The following is a 14,931-nucleotide window of genomic DNA, read 5'->3' as shown; positions in this document are numbered from 1 at the left end:
TCTTGTATTATACTGTATTAATGATCATATTATTTTCCATATGAACAACTCTAAACATAGTTTTGCCCCACCCTGTGGCTTTGTTTTCCTCTAGATACTGCACTTGAGAAGGCTCAACTAGAAATTGAGGAACTCAAAGAAAATTTGATAAAGCTGAAAGAAAATGGTGAGTCATTTTAACAGATGTAATATTTACTTTTTATTTTAAATATTTTATTTATATTTAGGTAGAAGGGAAAGGAGGGAAAAAGAGAGGAAAACATCAATGTGTGGTTGCCTTTTGTGTGCCCCCACTGGGGACCCAGCCTGTAACCCAAGCAAGTGCCCCGACTGGGAATCAAACCTGCAACCCTTTGGTTTGCACACAAGCATTCAATCCACTGAGCCACACCAGCCAGGGAAGCAGATGTAATATTTAATAATAATACAGTAAATAATAATATAACATTAAACAATGTTTTTAAATAATATTATTTAATAATTGTAATAATAATAGCACTACTACTGCCATTATTACTATTTTTACTATTACTGTTACTACCAGGCCCTTTACAGGCATTCCCTCTAATCCTCACAACAGTTCCAGGCAGTGAGTGTCATTATTCCACTTCACAGATGAAGAAACTGAGTCATGGCGAGGTTAAGTGAATTAGCACATTTGGACAGTGGCATACTATGCAGAACAAAATGAGAGAATAGATAAATGTGCTACATTAATTAAATGGACGAAAGAACGAAGAAGATCAAATTATTGATATAGCACAGATACATCCCAAAAATATATGCTGAGTGAAACAAGCCAGACACAAAAATATGTGTATTGTAAGATTCCACTTATGTGAAAACCAAGAACAAGCAAAACCAGCCTCTAGTGACAGAAGTCAGGGAGTTGGGGTGGGGGGGAGTAAAGAGCTGATTGAAAGGATGTGAGGGAACTTTATGGGGTGATGGAAATGTCCTTTATCTGTTTGGGGGGAAGTTTACAGGTACATAAAATTGTCAAAGTGCATTGAACTGAACACTTAAGATAGGTATGTTATATAGTATATAATTATACCTCAATTAAAAATAGTTCCAAATAAGAAATAAAAAATGACTTTATAAGGATTGTCCTGGCAATATATCCATGATATGTTTGCAAGTGGTAAAGTTGCAGCAGTAACACTGCAGACAGTAGGTATAACTTTATTTAATTTTTTAAAAATTGCATACACCAAAGGTAGAACAAATCTTGTTTGCATTCTCTCTCTCATATATATATATCTCAGTATATCTCCTACATATCTTAAGTGTTCATTCAGTTCAATATACTTTGACTATATATATGAATTGTGAATATATATTACATATGTAGGGATTGTGAATGATTTATTTTTTCCAATGTGTTTTTAGCATTTTTCAAATTTAAAAAATTTATATACTAAGGATGAAAAATGAGTGTAGCAAGGGAGAAAAAATGAAGAAGGAAAAATTAATACAACTTAAATACAAAACAGACAATGAAGAAGGAAAACAAAGACTTTGAAAGCAGAAAGAAAGAGAGAGAGAGGAAGGAAGGAAGGAAGGGAGGGAGGGAGGGAGGGAGGGAGGAAGGAAGGAAGGAAGGAAGGAAGGAAGGAAGGAAGGAAGGAAGGAAGGAAGGAAGGAAGGAAGGAAGGAAGGAAGGAAGGGAGGGAAGGAAAGGAGGGAAGGAAGGAAGGAAAACGGAAGAGAGAAACGAGCAGAAAGTAGCTAAAAAGAAACAGCTACAAATTCAGGAAAGTCGAAAGCAGCAAGTTTGTGTTATTGAAACCCTGATGAGCATCAGAAAGAGTGAGTCTTAACATTAGGTGCTAAGCTGAGAGTGGACTACGGCTTTAATGGCAGTGTAGCTACAGGCAGAGAGATGGCTTTGATGAATTAATTTGCTTTAACATGGTAAATGTGTTCTTTCACTGCTCCTAGTTCACTACTTCAGTCATCTACAGGGCACCTGCTGTTAATGAACAGACAAGAAGTATCTAGGAGTATGCGGGGTGTGTAAGAGAGACAGGACCATAAGGAAGCCAGGAAGGTCATTTTTTTTAATCATTTAACTTCTAGAAGATTGGCTCAACTGTTTTAAAATTCTGGGTCCTGGAAGAACCTCTATTGCTGGAAACCCTACACACAAAAGTCCAATTCATTAGTCTTGGTGTGAGAAATAAAAAACATTCTGTTCTGTTTTGTTAGGCTGGTCAAATATGCGAGCTCTAGATGTTACATTCAGAGACATGACAAAAAGTCAGGGAACCACACTTGCTCCATTTTTGGAGTTAATTCCTCCAAATGAAAACTTTGTTCTAGTTGAATAGAGTGCATTCTCCTCTGTTTTAGATTCAATTGACCTAAAGAAAGCAAAGGAATATAATCAGAGACTGAATGAGGAAATTCTGGCTTTAAGAACTCGGGTTCGATCACTTGACTCAGAAAGAAAAGTGCTTGGGGAAGTGGTAAGTTGTTTAATTTAGTTTGTTCTTAGAGTTATTTTAAATGTGTGTAGAATAACAACCCAGCAGAAGAGCAATAAAGATACACACCACATATTGGTCATTACTGAGGATGGATATTCATGGCGCTAGGATCCCAGGCAAATGCCATACTTTGACTTGAATGCATGCTGTCAGTATTTGTATCCTATAATTCTTAACTACCTATGCTTAACAGAAATCTTGTTGCTATTGTGCGAATTTATGATCTCTTATTTTTAATGGGATTTAGATAATAGTTTACACTCAACACATTTACCAAATAGAAATTATTACTCTATTATACTGGATATGTTTGAGATTATTAATACTACACTCTTAGTTGTGTTACATTTTTTAACCACTCCTCCTTAGCAATTAATTGATTTTTAATGTATACTTCCAATTTCTGGGTATATTATATCCCTCCAATTTTAGTCTATATTAATTTCACAATTGTATCTCCATGTCTGTAACACAGTGCCTGGCATATATACCAAGTGCTCAAAAAATTTCATCGTGAGAATGAGTAAATAGCCATTAGGATGGCTATTATTATAACAACAGAAAATAACAGATGCCGATGATGATGTGGAGATTAAAACCCTTGTGCACTAGTGGAAATGTAAAATGGTACAGCCACTGTGGGAAACAGTATGGCAATTTCTTTAAAAAGTAAACATAGAACTACGATAAAATCCAGCAATTCTGCTTCTGGATGTACACCCAAAAGAACTGAGAAAGGGGGCTTTAACAGATACTATTATACTCATGTTCTTAACAGTATTATTCACAATTGCCAAAAGGTTGAAGCAACCCAAGTATGTATTGACAGGTGAATGGATAAAAATACAATGGGATATTATTCATCCTGAAAAAGGAAGGAAATTCTGACATAGGCTACCCCATGTATGAAACTTGAAGACATTATGCTAATTGTAATAAGCAAGCCCCCCCAAAAGGCAAATAGTGTGTGATGTCACTTGTAAGAGGCACCTAGAGTAGTCAGAATAGAATGGTGGTTGCCAGGGACTGTGGAAGGGGCAGAATACGGAATTACTGGTTAGTGGGTATAGAGTTCCAGTTTTGCAAGATGAAAAAAAAATCCGAAGATGAATGGTGCTGCTAGTTGCAGGATAATGTGAATGTGCTTAATGCTAATGAACTGTACACTTAAAAAGGGTTAACATGGTAAATTTTGTGTTATGTATATTTTGTCAAAATTTAAAACTGTAATTATTAGTGAGAATGAATAAACAAAGAATGTTAAAGTGTCTTTGTAAATTTAAATACCTAGTATATGTATTTATACAAGTATAAATACATAGTATATACAAGTATATACTATGTATTTAGTATATGTCTGATATACTTGTATACATATATACAGGGGAGAGAAACTTCAGAAACAGTACACTGTAAACAGTGTTACCTCTGGAAAGGGGAAAGAGATTATTGGGGGTAAGGTTATATGAAGAAAAATAGCACTTTTTAGTCTTTATACCTATGTGTTGTTTGAATTTTTGTTACACAGAGAATGTGTTCATGTATTACTTGTATATTTTGAAAACAAAACCAGTCCTCCATCCTTCCAACTTCAGTATTTGAAATACTTTTGTATTTAAGGTTGAAAGGCTTAAAGAAGAGATTCGTGAATCTCAAGAGAGTAAGCAACTTGGAAACTACTCTGCTGGGAAAACTGTGGGTGCTGACCAGAAACTACAGGTATTTTAAAGTTCTCTTTCTTCTGATTTCCAATTTTTAAGGGAGTCACAGATTTACAGAGTACATCCGAGCAATTGGTGCTAATCACTTGCTACTCTCTTCTTATTGCCTGTCTTTTTTTCTATGGCTCAGCCATTAGAGTTGAGGAAGAAATTAAGGTCCAGAGGCTGTATTTCTGTTCAATTCTTCCCCACAGGGAATAATTAATTTGAAAAATATGATGGGCTTTCTCTTTAAAGAAAAGAAGAATTTTACAAAGATGCAACCAACTGGGGTATCTTTAATTATCAAAATGGAGTTGATTTGTAGAATTGGCAAATGATGGGGGCGGGGGTAATTGGTACGTGGCTTCGGTGTGCACTGTGTCTAGTCTTGTCAGCCTCTGAAGTAGTGGACAAAGTGATCAATGATCAAACACAAGACAAACTGAAGCAAGAGGCAATGTGTTTTCCACAGGGCTGTATCACACATTCAGGTAAAGGAGCTACACCACTCTCAGGGGCAGCCTTCCCTCTTACATACTTAATATGAGGGACATCTCGTGTTGCTGAGGCATCTCATTCACTGAATTTGTTTTTGTTGTAACTCCCTGGGTCCTACATACCAGACCTTTTAGGTATCAGGAAAACTGTAGCCACAGGATTTCTTGACTTCAGCCAAGGAACTAGTTGCCTACCTGTCTCCCAAAATCCCCTTGTAGGTAAATAACTCATTTTTGTAGAAAAGAAGGGAAGGAGGGAGGGAAAGAGAGAAGGAAGGAGGGAAGGAAGGAGGGAAGGAAAGAAGGAATTTCCAGGCAGGGCTTCAGTAACTTTTACCAAAATTATTCCCAAAGAATCCAGTGTTGCTCTAATTTAAAGCAAGTTGATTTATTAGTAACTATTTTTATTAGTTTTTTTATTTATCTTTCTATTATTTATTTATTTAAACATAAGCTATTTGAATATTTATTCAGATTTTCTCCTTTCTTGATTTCTTTCCTTCTCTCTCTCTCTCTCTCTTTTTTTTTTTTTTTTTACTAAAATGCTCCTGGAGATTCTTCCGTATCATACAAGGAGATTTTCCTCCTTCTCTAGGGCAGTCTAGCATTCTGTTGTGTGATGTACTATAATTTATTTAACAAGTCTCGGGTTGATGGACACTTGGGTCGTTTCTAGTCCTTTGCAGATAGTGTATGTAAGTATTTCTATAAGATAGAATCATAGAAATGAGATTGTGGGGTTAGATGTTAGTGCATTTGTAGTTTGGATAAATACTATTTGCCAGATACTATTGTGTGGAAATTGTACTTTTTTCCTCTCCCATCAGCAATGTATGAGGAAACTGGTTTCCTAAAAAATTCATCGACTGAAAGTATTGTCAACTTTTGTATTATCGCTAAATGATAGATGAGAATGAGTGTCTCAATGCAGTTTTAATTTTTACTTATCTATTTATAGTGAGATTAAACACTTTCATATGTTTAAAAGTTTTTTCTGTTTTTTATAAAATTAACTTTATTGAAATATTTACTACAATATAAGCATACATATTTTAAAAGTTGAGTTTAATAAGCTTTGACAAATACATCCATTTGTATAATCACAACCACTGCAATCAAGAAAGAAAACAGCCCTGGCTAGTGTAGCTCACTTGGTCCCACAAAGCCAAAGACTCTGGTTTGATTTCAGTTAGGGCATGTGCCTAGTTTGTAGATTCAGTCCCTAGTCAGGGGCGTGTGAGAGAGGCAACTGACCTGATCGATGTTTTTCTCTCACATCAAGGTTTCTCTCCCCCTCTTCCTCCCGTTCTTCCCCTCTCTCTAAAAAAGGAATAATAATAATGATAAATTAAAAATAAACATTTTTTAAAAGAAAGAAAGAAAGCATATTCATTAGCCTAAAAATTTCCCTCCCCCTTTGCTGTCAATACCCCCAACTTCACCATTTTCTATTATCATACCTTTCTAGAATTTCAAACACATAGAATCATCTAGCGTATTCTTTCATGCTTGGCTTCTTTCACTTGTAATGCTTTTGAGATTTATCCATGTTGCTTCCTGTATCAGTAGTTCATTTCTTGCATTGTTGAGTGGTATTCTATATGTGGATATACTATGCATCGTTTGTCCACCGATTGGCTGGTAGATGAGCCGGTGGTTTCCGTCTTTGACTGCTGTGAACACGGCTGCATCTAGTATTCACATGTCAGTGTCTTACCTGTCTTGGATGAATACCTAGCTGTGGAATCAACCCAGTCGTAGAGTAAGTGTTTGTTCAATTTTATAAGAAACTTCCAGACTGGTTTTCAAAAAAGTTGTACTGTTTTACATTTCTACCAACAATAGTATGAAACTTTTAGTTCCTCCTTATCTTCACCAACATTGCTATTATCCATCTTTTAAATTCTAGCAAACATGTGGTGGTATCTTTTTCTTTTTTTATTTTGATTTTCAACACTAATGACAATGAGTATGTTTTCATGTGCCCATTTGGCCCTTTGTGTACATTCTTTTGTGAAGCATCTATTCACATGTTTTGTTCATTTTTAATTGTTATATGTATGACATTGTTATTCTTTGTAGTGAGTTGCTGAAATGCTTAACATATTTTGGATACCAGTCCGTCATTAGAGATACATATGTCAAATATTTTTCTCTTAGTATATCATTTTTTAATTATTGTTCAAGTACAGTTGTCTCCATTTTCACCCCACCTCAGCCCCTTACCCACCCATCTGTCTCCCACCCTCAAACCTACCCCCTTTGGCTTTGTCCATGTGTCCTTTATACATGTTCCAAGATGGCCCTTCCCCTGTTATTCCCCATTATCCCTCTCTCCGCTCCCCTCTGGTTACTGTCAGTTTGTTCTTTAATTCAATGTTTCTGATTATATTTTACTTCCTTGTGCAGAGTAGTTTTATGAAGAGTAGTCGTTTTAAGCCCTGGCTGGTGTAGCTCAGTGGATTGAGTGCAGGCCTGCGAACCAGAGGATCGTGCTTTGATTCCCAGTCAGGGCACATGCCTGGGTCTCAGGCCAGTTCCCAGCAGAGGATGCACTAGAGGCAACCAGACGTTGATTTTTCTCTCTCTTTCTCTCTTCTTCCTCTCTAAAGGGTAAAATATTCACAATGTATTAACTAAAAGTGAAGTTAGCTTTTTAAAAAAATTTTTAAAAAGAGTAGTTGTTTTGAAGATTTGATGGAGACAGAATCATAGCTCTGTCTTTAATAATTTTATGATAGGACACAAACAGCCTATCTAAGAAATCTTTATCTACAGAAGGTCACAAAATATTTTTCCTATCTGCTAAAGGCTTTTTAGGGTCTACATTTAGGTTTAAGATCCACTGAGTTATAATCTTTGTATATGCTGTGAGGCAAATATTGAGATTCATTTGTTTCCAAATATATACCTGGTTTTTCCAGAATCATTCATTGAAAAGACAGTTAGTTCCTTATTGAATTGCTTTGGCAACTTTATTAAAAATTGATTATGCAAGTCTATTTCTGAACTCTATTCTGTTCCATTTATCTATACATTTGTTCTTAGGATAATACTATACTGTCATTTTAAGTCTTAAAGTCAGAAAGAAAATGTCTCCTTTGTTCTTCTTTTTCAAAGTTGTCTTGGCTGTTCTAAGTCTTTTTCATTTCCCTATATGTTTTAGAATCAGCTTCTCAACTCTGACAAACATGCCTACTAGAATTTTTATTGGGATTGCATTGAATTTTTAGATCAATTTTGGGAAAATTTATATCTTATCAATATTGAGTCCTCCAACGTGTAAACATGGCCTAACTTTCCCTTTGTTTGGGTCTTCTTTAGTTTATACCAGCAGTGTTTCATAGTTTTCAGCACACGCGTCTTACATATATTTAATTAAATTTATTTTTAAAAATAGAAATATAATATGTGCACTATAAAATTCACCCTTTTAAATTACACAGTTCAGTGATTTTTAGTATAAAAAAATTACACACAGTTGTGCAATTCTAGAATATTTATCTTATTCTGGAGTATTTTCATCACCCTAAAAAGACACCTCATACCATTAGCCATTTCCCATTACTCAGACCCCAGCCTCTTGGCAGCCACTAACCTTTCTGTCTCAATGAATTTGCCCATCCTGGACACTTCATATAAATGGAGTCATACAGTATATGCCTTTTTCATCTGGCTTCTTTCACTTAGCATAGTGTTTTCAAAACACAACCATATTGTAACATGAATCAATACTTTATCCCTTTCTGTGGCAGAATAGTATTCTGTTATGTTAATATATACCACTTTTTGCTTTTCCATTCATCAATTGATAGACATTTGGTAGTTTTCACTTTGTGGCTATCATGAGTAATGCTGCTGTGGACATTCAGGTACAAACTTTTGTGTGGACATGTTTTCATTTCTCTTGGGTATGTACCTAGAAGTGGAATATGGGGTCATATGTTAACTCTATCTTTAAACTTTTGAAAAACTGCCAGGCTATTTTCCATAGGAGTTGTACCATTTAACATTCCTATCAGCAGTGTGTAAGACTTCCAATTCCTCCATACCTTCACCAACATATGTTCTTTTTTTATTATAGCCATTCTGTTGTGTATGAAGTACTATCTTAGTGTAGTTTTGATTTGCATTCCCTGAATGACTAGTGGTATTGAACATCTTTTCATGTGTTTATTGACTATTTATATATCTTCTTTGGAAAATGTGTTCCAAATCCTTTGCAAATTTTTATTGGAGTTTTGTCTTTTTATTGTTGAGGTACAAGAGCTCTTTATACATTCTGTTTATTAGTCTCTGTTATAAACTAAATCGTGGTCCCCCTAAATATGTTAGTCCTAACCCCCTAGTGCCTGTGAATATGACCAAACTTGAAAATAGACTCTTTGCAAATGCAATCAAGTTAGAATGAGGTCATTAGGATGCACTCCTAATGACCAGTGTGCTTATGAGGAGAGGAAATGACATGTGAAGACAGAGACACACAGGGAGTGGCAGGTGATGGCAGAGGCAGAGACTAGAGTAATACAGCTGCAAACCCAGAACAGCAAGAATAGATAGCCACGAGAAGGTGGGAAGAGGCAAGGAAAGATTCTACCCAGAGTCTCAAAGGAAACATGGTCCTGCTGATACCTTGATTTTAGAGTTCTAGCTTCTAGAATTATGAGAGAATAAATTGCTGTTGTCTTAAGCCACCTTGTTATGGCAGCCCTAGGAAACTGATACGTTTTGGTGCCAGAAAGTAAGGTGCTTCTCTAACAAGAACCTGAAACTGTAGAAGTGCCTTCGGAACTGTGTTATGTGTAGAGGTGGAAATCATTTTGAAGTGCTAAATAGAAAAAGTCTAAATTGCCTCGAAGAGACTATTGGTATAAATTTGGACCTTAGAAGTGATTGTGGTGAGAGCTCAGAAAGAAGTAAAAACCATAAGGAGAGCTTTATCTCCTTAGAGAATGCGTGGGTTGCCATAAACAGAATGTTCCTAGAGATATGAACATCAAAGGTGCTTCTGGTGAGTCCTCATCATCGCTGTGATGAGGAACGTGTTACTGTCTCTGGGGAAAAGGTGATCCTTTCTATGGAGGAGCAGAGCACTTGATTGAATTATGTTGTAGCATTGGCTGGAAGTAAAACCTGTAAGCAGTGAACTTGGATATTTAACAGAGGTGATTTCCAAACAAAATGTGAAAGGCACAGCCTGGTTTATCTTTTCTTAAAATAGATTATTTTTATTGTATTTTTTCCAATAACATTTATTCCCCTTATACCCTCTTCCACCTCCACCTACCACCCTTCCCCTCGCAATCACCGCACTATTGTCTGTGTGCACGAGAACTTTCTTGTTCACTCAGTCCTTCTACCTCCAGACCCCAGAGCTCTCAGCCTGCTCTCTATGAGTCATCTCTATTTTGCTTGTTAGTTCAGTTTGTTCATTAGATTCCACATATGGGAAATTAAGAAAACAATCCCATTCTCAATTGTTTCAAAAAGAATAAAATACCTAGGAGTAAATTTAACCAAAGATGCAAAAGACCTATACTCAGAAAATTATAAGACACTGAAGAAAGAAATTGAAAATGATACAAATAAGTGGAAGCACATATTGTATTCATGGATAGGAAGAGTATCATTAAAATGTTCACACTACCCAAAGCAATCTGTAGATTCAATGCAATTCCTATCTAGATACCAAAGACGAATTTCACAGAACTAGAACAAATATTTCAAAAATTTATACGGAACCACAAAAGACCCCGAATTGCAGCAGTGATCTTGAGAAAGGACACATTTAGAGGAATCACACCACCTATCATCAAACTGTACCACAGCCTGGTTCATCTTTGACGCTTGTGGTAAAAGGCAAACTAAAAGAGATAAATTGAGAGATGAGCTGTTAATATAAAGGATCCAACATTTGATATTAAAAGCCTTGTAATACATTGTTACTATTTTTGTTTTGGTCTCTTACCTTTAAGAGGGATTTTTTAATGAGAAAAAGTCTTTCCTATCTGACCACGTGTTAACCACATGTAGAGCTCATCATTAGCGCTTTAGCCTAATTTAACATTTCTTATACTAGTGATGAATCCTCTGGTTTTTGTTTATCTGCAAAAGTCTTTGTTTTACTTTTTCAACTTTTTTTATGGTGGTAAAATACAGAAAACAGAAATATTATTTTGTTAACTCTTTTAAGTATAGAGTTTAGTGATATTAAGCACAGTGTATTGTGCCTCCATCACCACCATTCAACTCCAGAACTCTTTTCATCTTGTGAGACCGAAACTCTATACCCATAAATAGTAACTCGTCACTCTCCCCTTGCCACATACACGCACAGCCCCCACTAACCACCATTCTTTCTATCTCCATGATTTTGACTATTGTACACACCTTGTATAATTGGAATCATGCACTATTTGTTATTTTGTGATTTGCTCATTTAACATGCCTTTGTTTTTTCCATGTTGTAGCATATGTCAGAATTTCCTTTTTTAAGGCTGAATAATATTCCATAGTAAGTATGTAGCAAAGACTTATAGCTGTTCGTGCATCAGTGGACACTTGTGTTGCTTTCGAGTTTCATCTGTTGTGAAGAATGCTCCTATGAGCGTGAGTCTACAAACAATCCGTTCAAGTCCCTACTTTCAGTTCTTTGGGGTATATACCTAGATGTGGAATTGCCAGTTCATATGGTAATTCTCTGTTTATTTTTTTTGAGGAACCACCACACCATTTCCCACAGTGACCACGCCATTTCCATTGCCACCAGCAGTGCACAAGTATTCCAGTTTCTCCACACCCTCATAAACGCTTGTTACTTTTTGTTGTTTTTTATTGTAGCCAACCTAATGAATGTGAGGTGGTATCTCATTGTGATCCTGATTCGCATTGTCCTAACAGGCAACGTGTGGATTTCTAACATAATAAGGCTTTATGCTGACTCCCAGTGATCCTTCCCCTTACTGCATCCCACACAGAGCCAGCTGGAATGGGCTAATGAGGAACACCGAAAATAAATGTTCCTTCTCTTTAAAGGTGTTTAGAAGTAGAAGTCTATAAACCTAGAAAAGGCACTCAATGGTTAAATAACCAATAATTGTTAAATGGCCTTTTAAAGTCAGTTATCTAGGAAAGAGGACATAGCTAAATAGATTTTTTTTTTGCCTTCAATGTTCTCTCTTGATCTCTCAAGAATAAAAAACCTTAAGCTTCCTTGGTCATGTTTAGCGGCCTGGCAATGGTGGTAGCGATAAGCATTAACTAAAGCATCCTTCTCAGCAGAGAACTGAGTGCACTAAGTGCTGTAAACAGTAGGTAATGAACTGGTCTCCAGGTCCTGACCTGGAGCCATGCTTTCCTTGGTGCGGATCTTCAGCTTTAAAGACATTTGAGTGCCTCAGGCAGGCATTCCTTATCTCTGACCACTTTATTTTCTGTTTCCTACCAAAAGGAACTAAAAGAACAGAAAGTCAGATTTGAGCACCTATAATCTCATAATGACCTTCTGCTAGGGGTTTGACATAAATCATTGAACATTAATAGCAATTTGGGGAGGTAGATGTTTACCCTGCTTTACAGATGACAGAACCAAGATCACAAATTTGTAAGAGTGAAAGTCGAGATTTCAAATTTAAACTGACTACAAAACCCGTTTTTGCCAGTTTGATTTTCAGGTCAGGGATCCTTGCTGTTCCCAGATGCAAATCTCTGGGTCTTCTACTCGCATGAGAACCATAAGCCTTCACTCACCAGCACTCTGTAGGCAGCTTCCTCACTGGGGTTCTTTTGAAAACAAATGGGATGTGGGAGTCCTGTGGATTAAAAAGGATAACTAAGTAAGAAAGCCACTCCCTTAAACCAAGCGGACTCCCCAAGATATGACTGTGTTACTTACCCATTTCTATATGCCGATGGATTTAATATTAAACAGACCATCCCATTGCAGCTAGAATGCCTGTTTGCAGAGAAGACACTTCCAATGTAAGAAATGTTAGGCACCTGGCAAGAATTACAGCCACAATATTTTGACCACCTGTCATACACCACGATCTGTTCTAGGTGTTTTGTAAACATAGTCTTGTGTAATTCCTGTAACAGCCCTTTCTATGGGAAGTAGGAATATTCGTCTTTCATATTGAGAAAACTTAAAGGAACTTGACCAAAGTAAGAGAGCCAGGAGCTGATCCTGTTTTGTCTGGCCCTGCAGCTCATTTACTGCAACATACCAACCCTTGTGAGGAGTTATATTCGGGATTTGTTATGACCCGTAGGGGTCACGGCATGCCTAGCACCGAGCACATATATCATCCCTTCCTGGAGGTTACTACCGCGCAGTATTTCGTTCTCTGCAGCAGCGGCCCACAGCCTTTTCAGCACAAGGGCCCAGTTTTGTGGAAGACCGAGGGGGGTTGGAGGCGGAGCTTACGTGAGCTTCCCTCGCGCCGGTTCCTGCCAGGCCGTGGACCAGTACAGGGGTTGGGGACCCCTGCTCTGCGGCGCCGCCTTCGCCATCGCATTTGTGCCTGTGAGAGGGTACAGCACAATGCAAGCCCGTGGGGGGATGGCAGGAACACTTGTACTACTGTGCCTGGGAGGTTTAGCTTGGACCAGAGCATTAGATGATCCCTGCCTTTCAGGGAGTGGAACATTGACAGTGGAAATTCTGAACTGTTTCACCGTTCTCCAGAGTTGCTGGCAGCTACCCCGTGCCAATGAGGCTTTTCCCTAGTGAGTCCATCAGCCGGCGTTGTTTACTGCGGACTGACGGACAGGTGAGGCGGGCTCCCTTCAGCTGCTCACAGGTCTCAGCATCTACTTGCTCACATCTCAGATGACTTGCCGTGCCTTTCCTGTGTTTTCCTGTTTTAAACTACGGTCGCCTAAAGTACATAAGTTGCCTAAATACATAACTATGTTTAGTATGTCATAATTATGGTAAATTTCAAATCTGTTCTTTTGAAAAGTTATGTTTTAAAGTTTGAGCGCTAAAATAAATGGCATTCTTATACCTCGCAAACACAAAGGAAATGAGGGGAGGAGTCACCTTCGCCTCATCAGCTTGGGATTGCTATTCCTGTTTTATTGATGTTAAACATAAGGTAAATTATGGATAATCGACTTTCTTAAACTGGTGAATTAATTTTTTAAAAAATTTATAGGTTCCATTTAATAGATATCTGGTAGTAAGTTATGAATCTAAAAATACAATAAGCAAAGCTGCAGAAGTATTTCCCCAAAGTTTAATTAGATAAAACTGTATGAATCAACATTTTCCTTTCTTCAACCCAAGTCAATGAGTATTTTTATCCCTAAATTAAACTAAAAACTTAATTGACATTTTTCGAAACCTGTTTCTAAATAAAAATAATATCGGTGTTTCTTCTGTTTCCAAATTACACCTAAATATTTATAAACCTCTTTTGCACATAATTTTGTCACTAGACCAATCAACAATCAAAACTTACTTTTGGAAATTTTCATAGGTAAATGATCAGCTTAATTCCTAACAATCAGGATTCTGTGATGTATTTTTCTAACACTTGTTCCCTTTGGTCCAGTTGCCAGATTGCAGCCAGGGCTCCTAATAACGCAACTCCACGCAAGTCTCCCCAAGGTCCAAGACCAGACAAGAGATGAAAGTTGTTGGTGGGGAGAGGCTTCAGGGATACAACCTCCAGGAAAGGCACTTAGGAAATGCAGCTTATCTTTTCAGTAGATTTTTTAAAAGAACACAAATATGTATGTTTTTTAACTGGTAATATATTTGAATAAAGATTTCCATCTTAGAGCCTGAGTTATCAATAATATAGGGCGACCGGTATGAAAGGTCAAAATACAGAGAAGTATATGATTTGAACGAGGTAAGAAATAAAGAGATTATCTTTAGTTACATTTTCTAATAGAGGTGAGGCAGGCTTTATAAGGATGCTTTAAAATTACTGAAAATAGGCAAAAGGAGAAAATACACTCCCAGAAATGGGTAAATTTATGTCCTATGACAGTGGTTACAAAAAGCAGGAAGTCAGGAAGGAGCCCATGAAAAAAATGTTTTTAGGATAAACTAGTCTGTTGAAATTGTAAAGATGATTGAAAGGTATCATCTGACTAAAGAATAAATGCAAGCCCTGGCTGATATAGCTCAGTGGATTGAGTGCAGGCCTGTGAAGCAGAGGGTCACTGGTTCCATTCCCAGTCAAGGCACATGCCTGGGTTGCAGGCCAGGTCCCCAGTAGGGGACAC

At 37.2% G+C, this 14,931-nt stretch overlaps 1 protein-coding gene across 3 annotated transcripts in view; it reads left to right on the top strand.

Moving 5' to 3' along the window:
- CCDC30 (coiled-coil domain containing 30) overlaps positions 1–14,931 on the top strand; it is a 104,029-nt gene that overhangs the window by 29,700 nt on the left and 59,398 nt on the right. For all 3 annotated transcript variants that reach the window (XR_008390713.1, XM_037149643.2, XM_053660621.1), the window contains exons 4-6: positions 95–166; positions 2,356–2,471; positions 4,113–4,211. Coding sequence is in view for 2 of the 3 variants with exons in the window: in XM_037149643.2 (XP_037005538.2) it covers positions 95–166; positions 2,356–2,471; positions 4,113–4,211 (287 nt within the window). In the remaining variant the exon portion in view is untranslated. The remainder of the gene's footprint in view (positions 1–94; positions 167–2,355; positions 2,472–4,112; positions 4,212–14,931) is intronic.

Source organism: Artibeus jamaicensis, unplaced genomic scaffold (assembly GCF_021234435.1).
Source record: "Artibeus jamaicensis isolate MK-2021 breed Jamaican fruit bat unplaced genomic scaffold, CSHL_Jam_final scaffold_847, whole genome shotgun sequence".
NCBI classification, from domain to species: Eukaryota; Metazoa; Chordata; class Mammalia; order Chiroptera; family Phyllostomidae; genus Artibeus; species Artibeus jamaicensis.
This window is presented reverse-complemented; position numbering and strand designations above follow the sequence as displayed.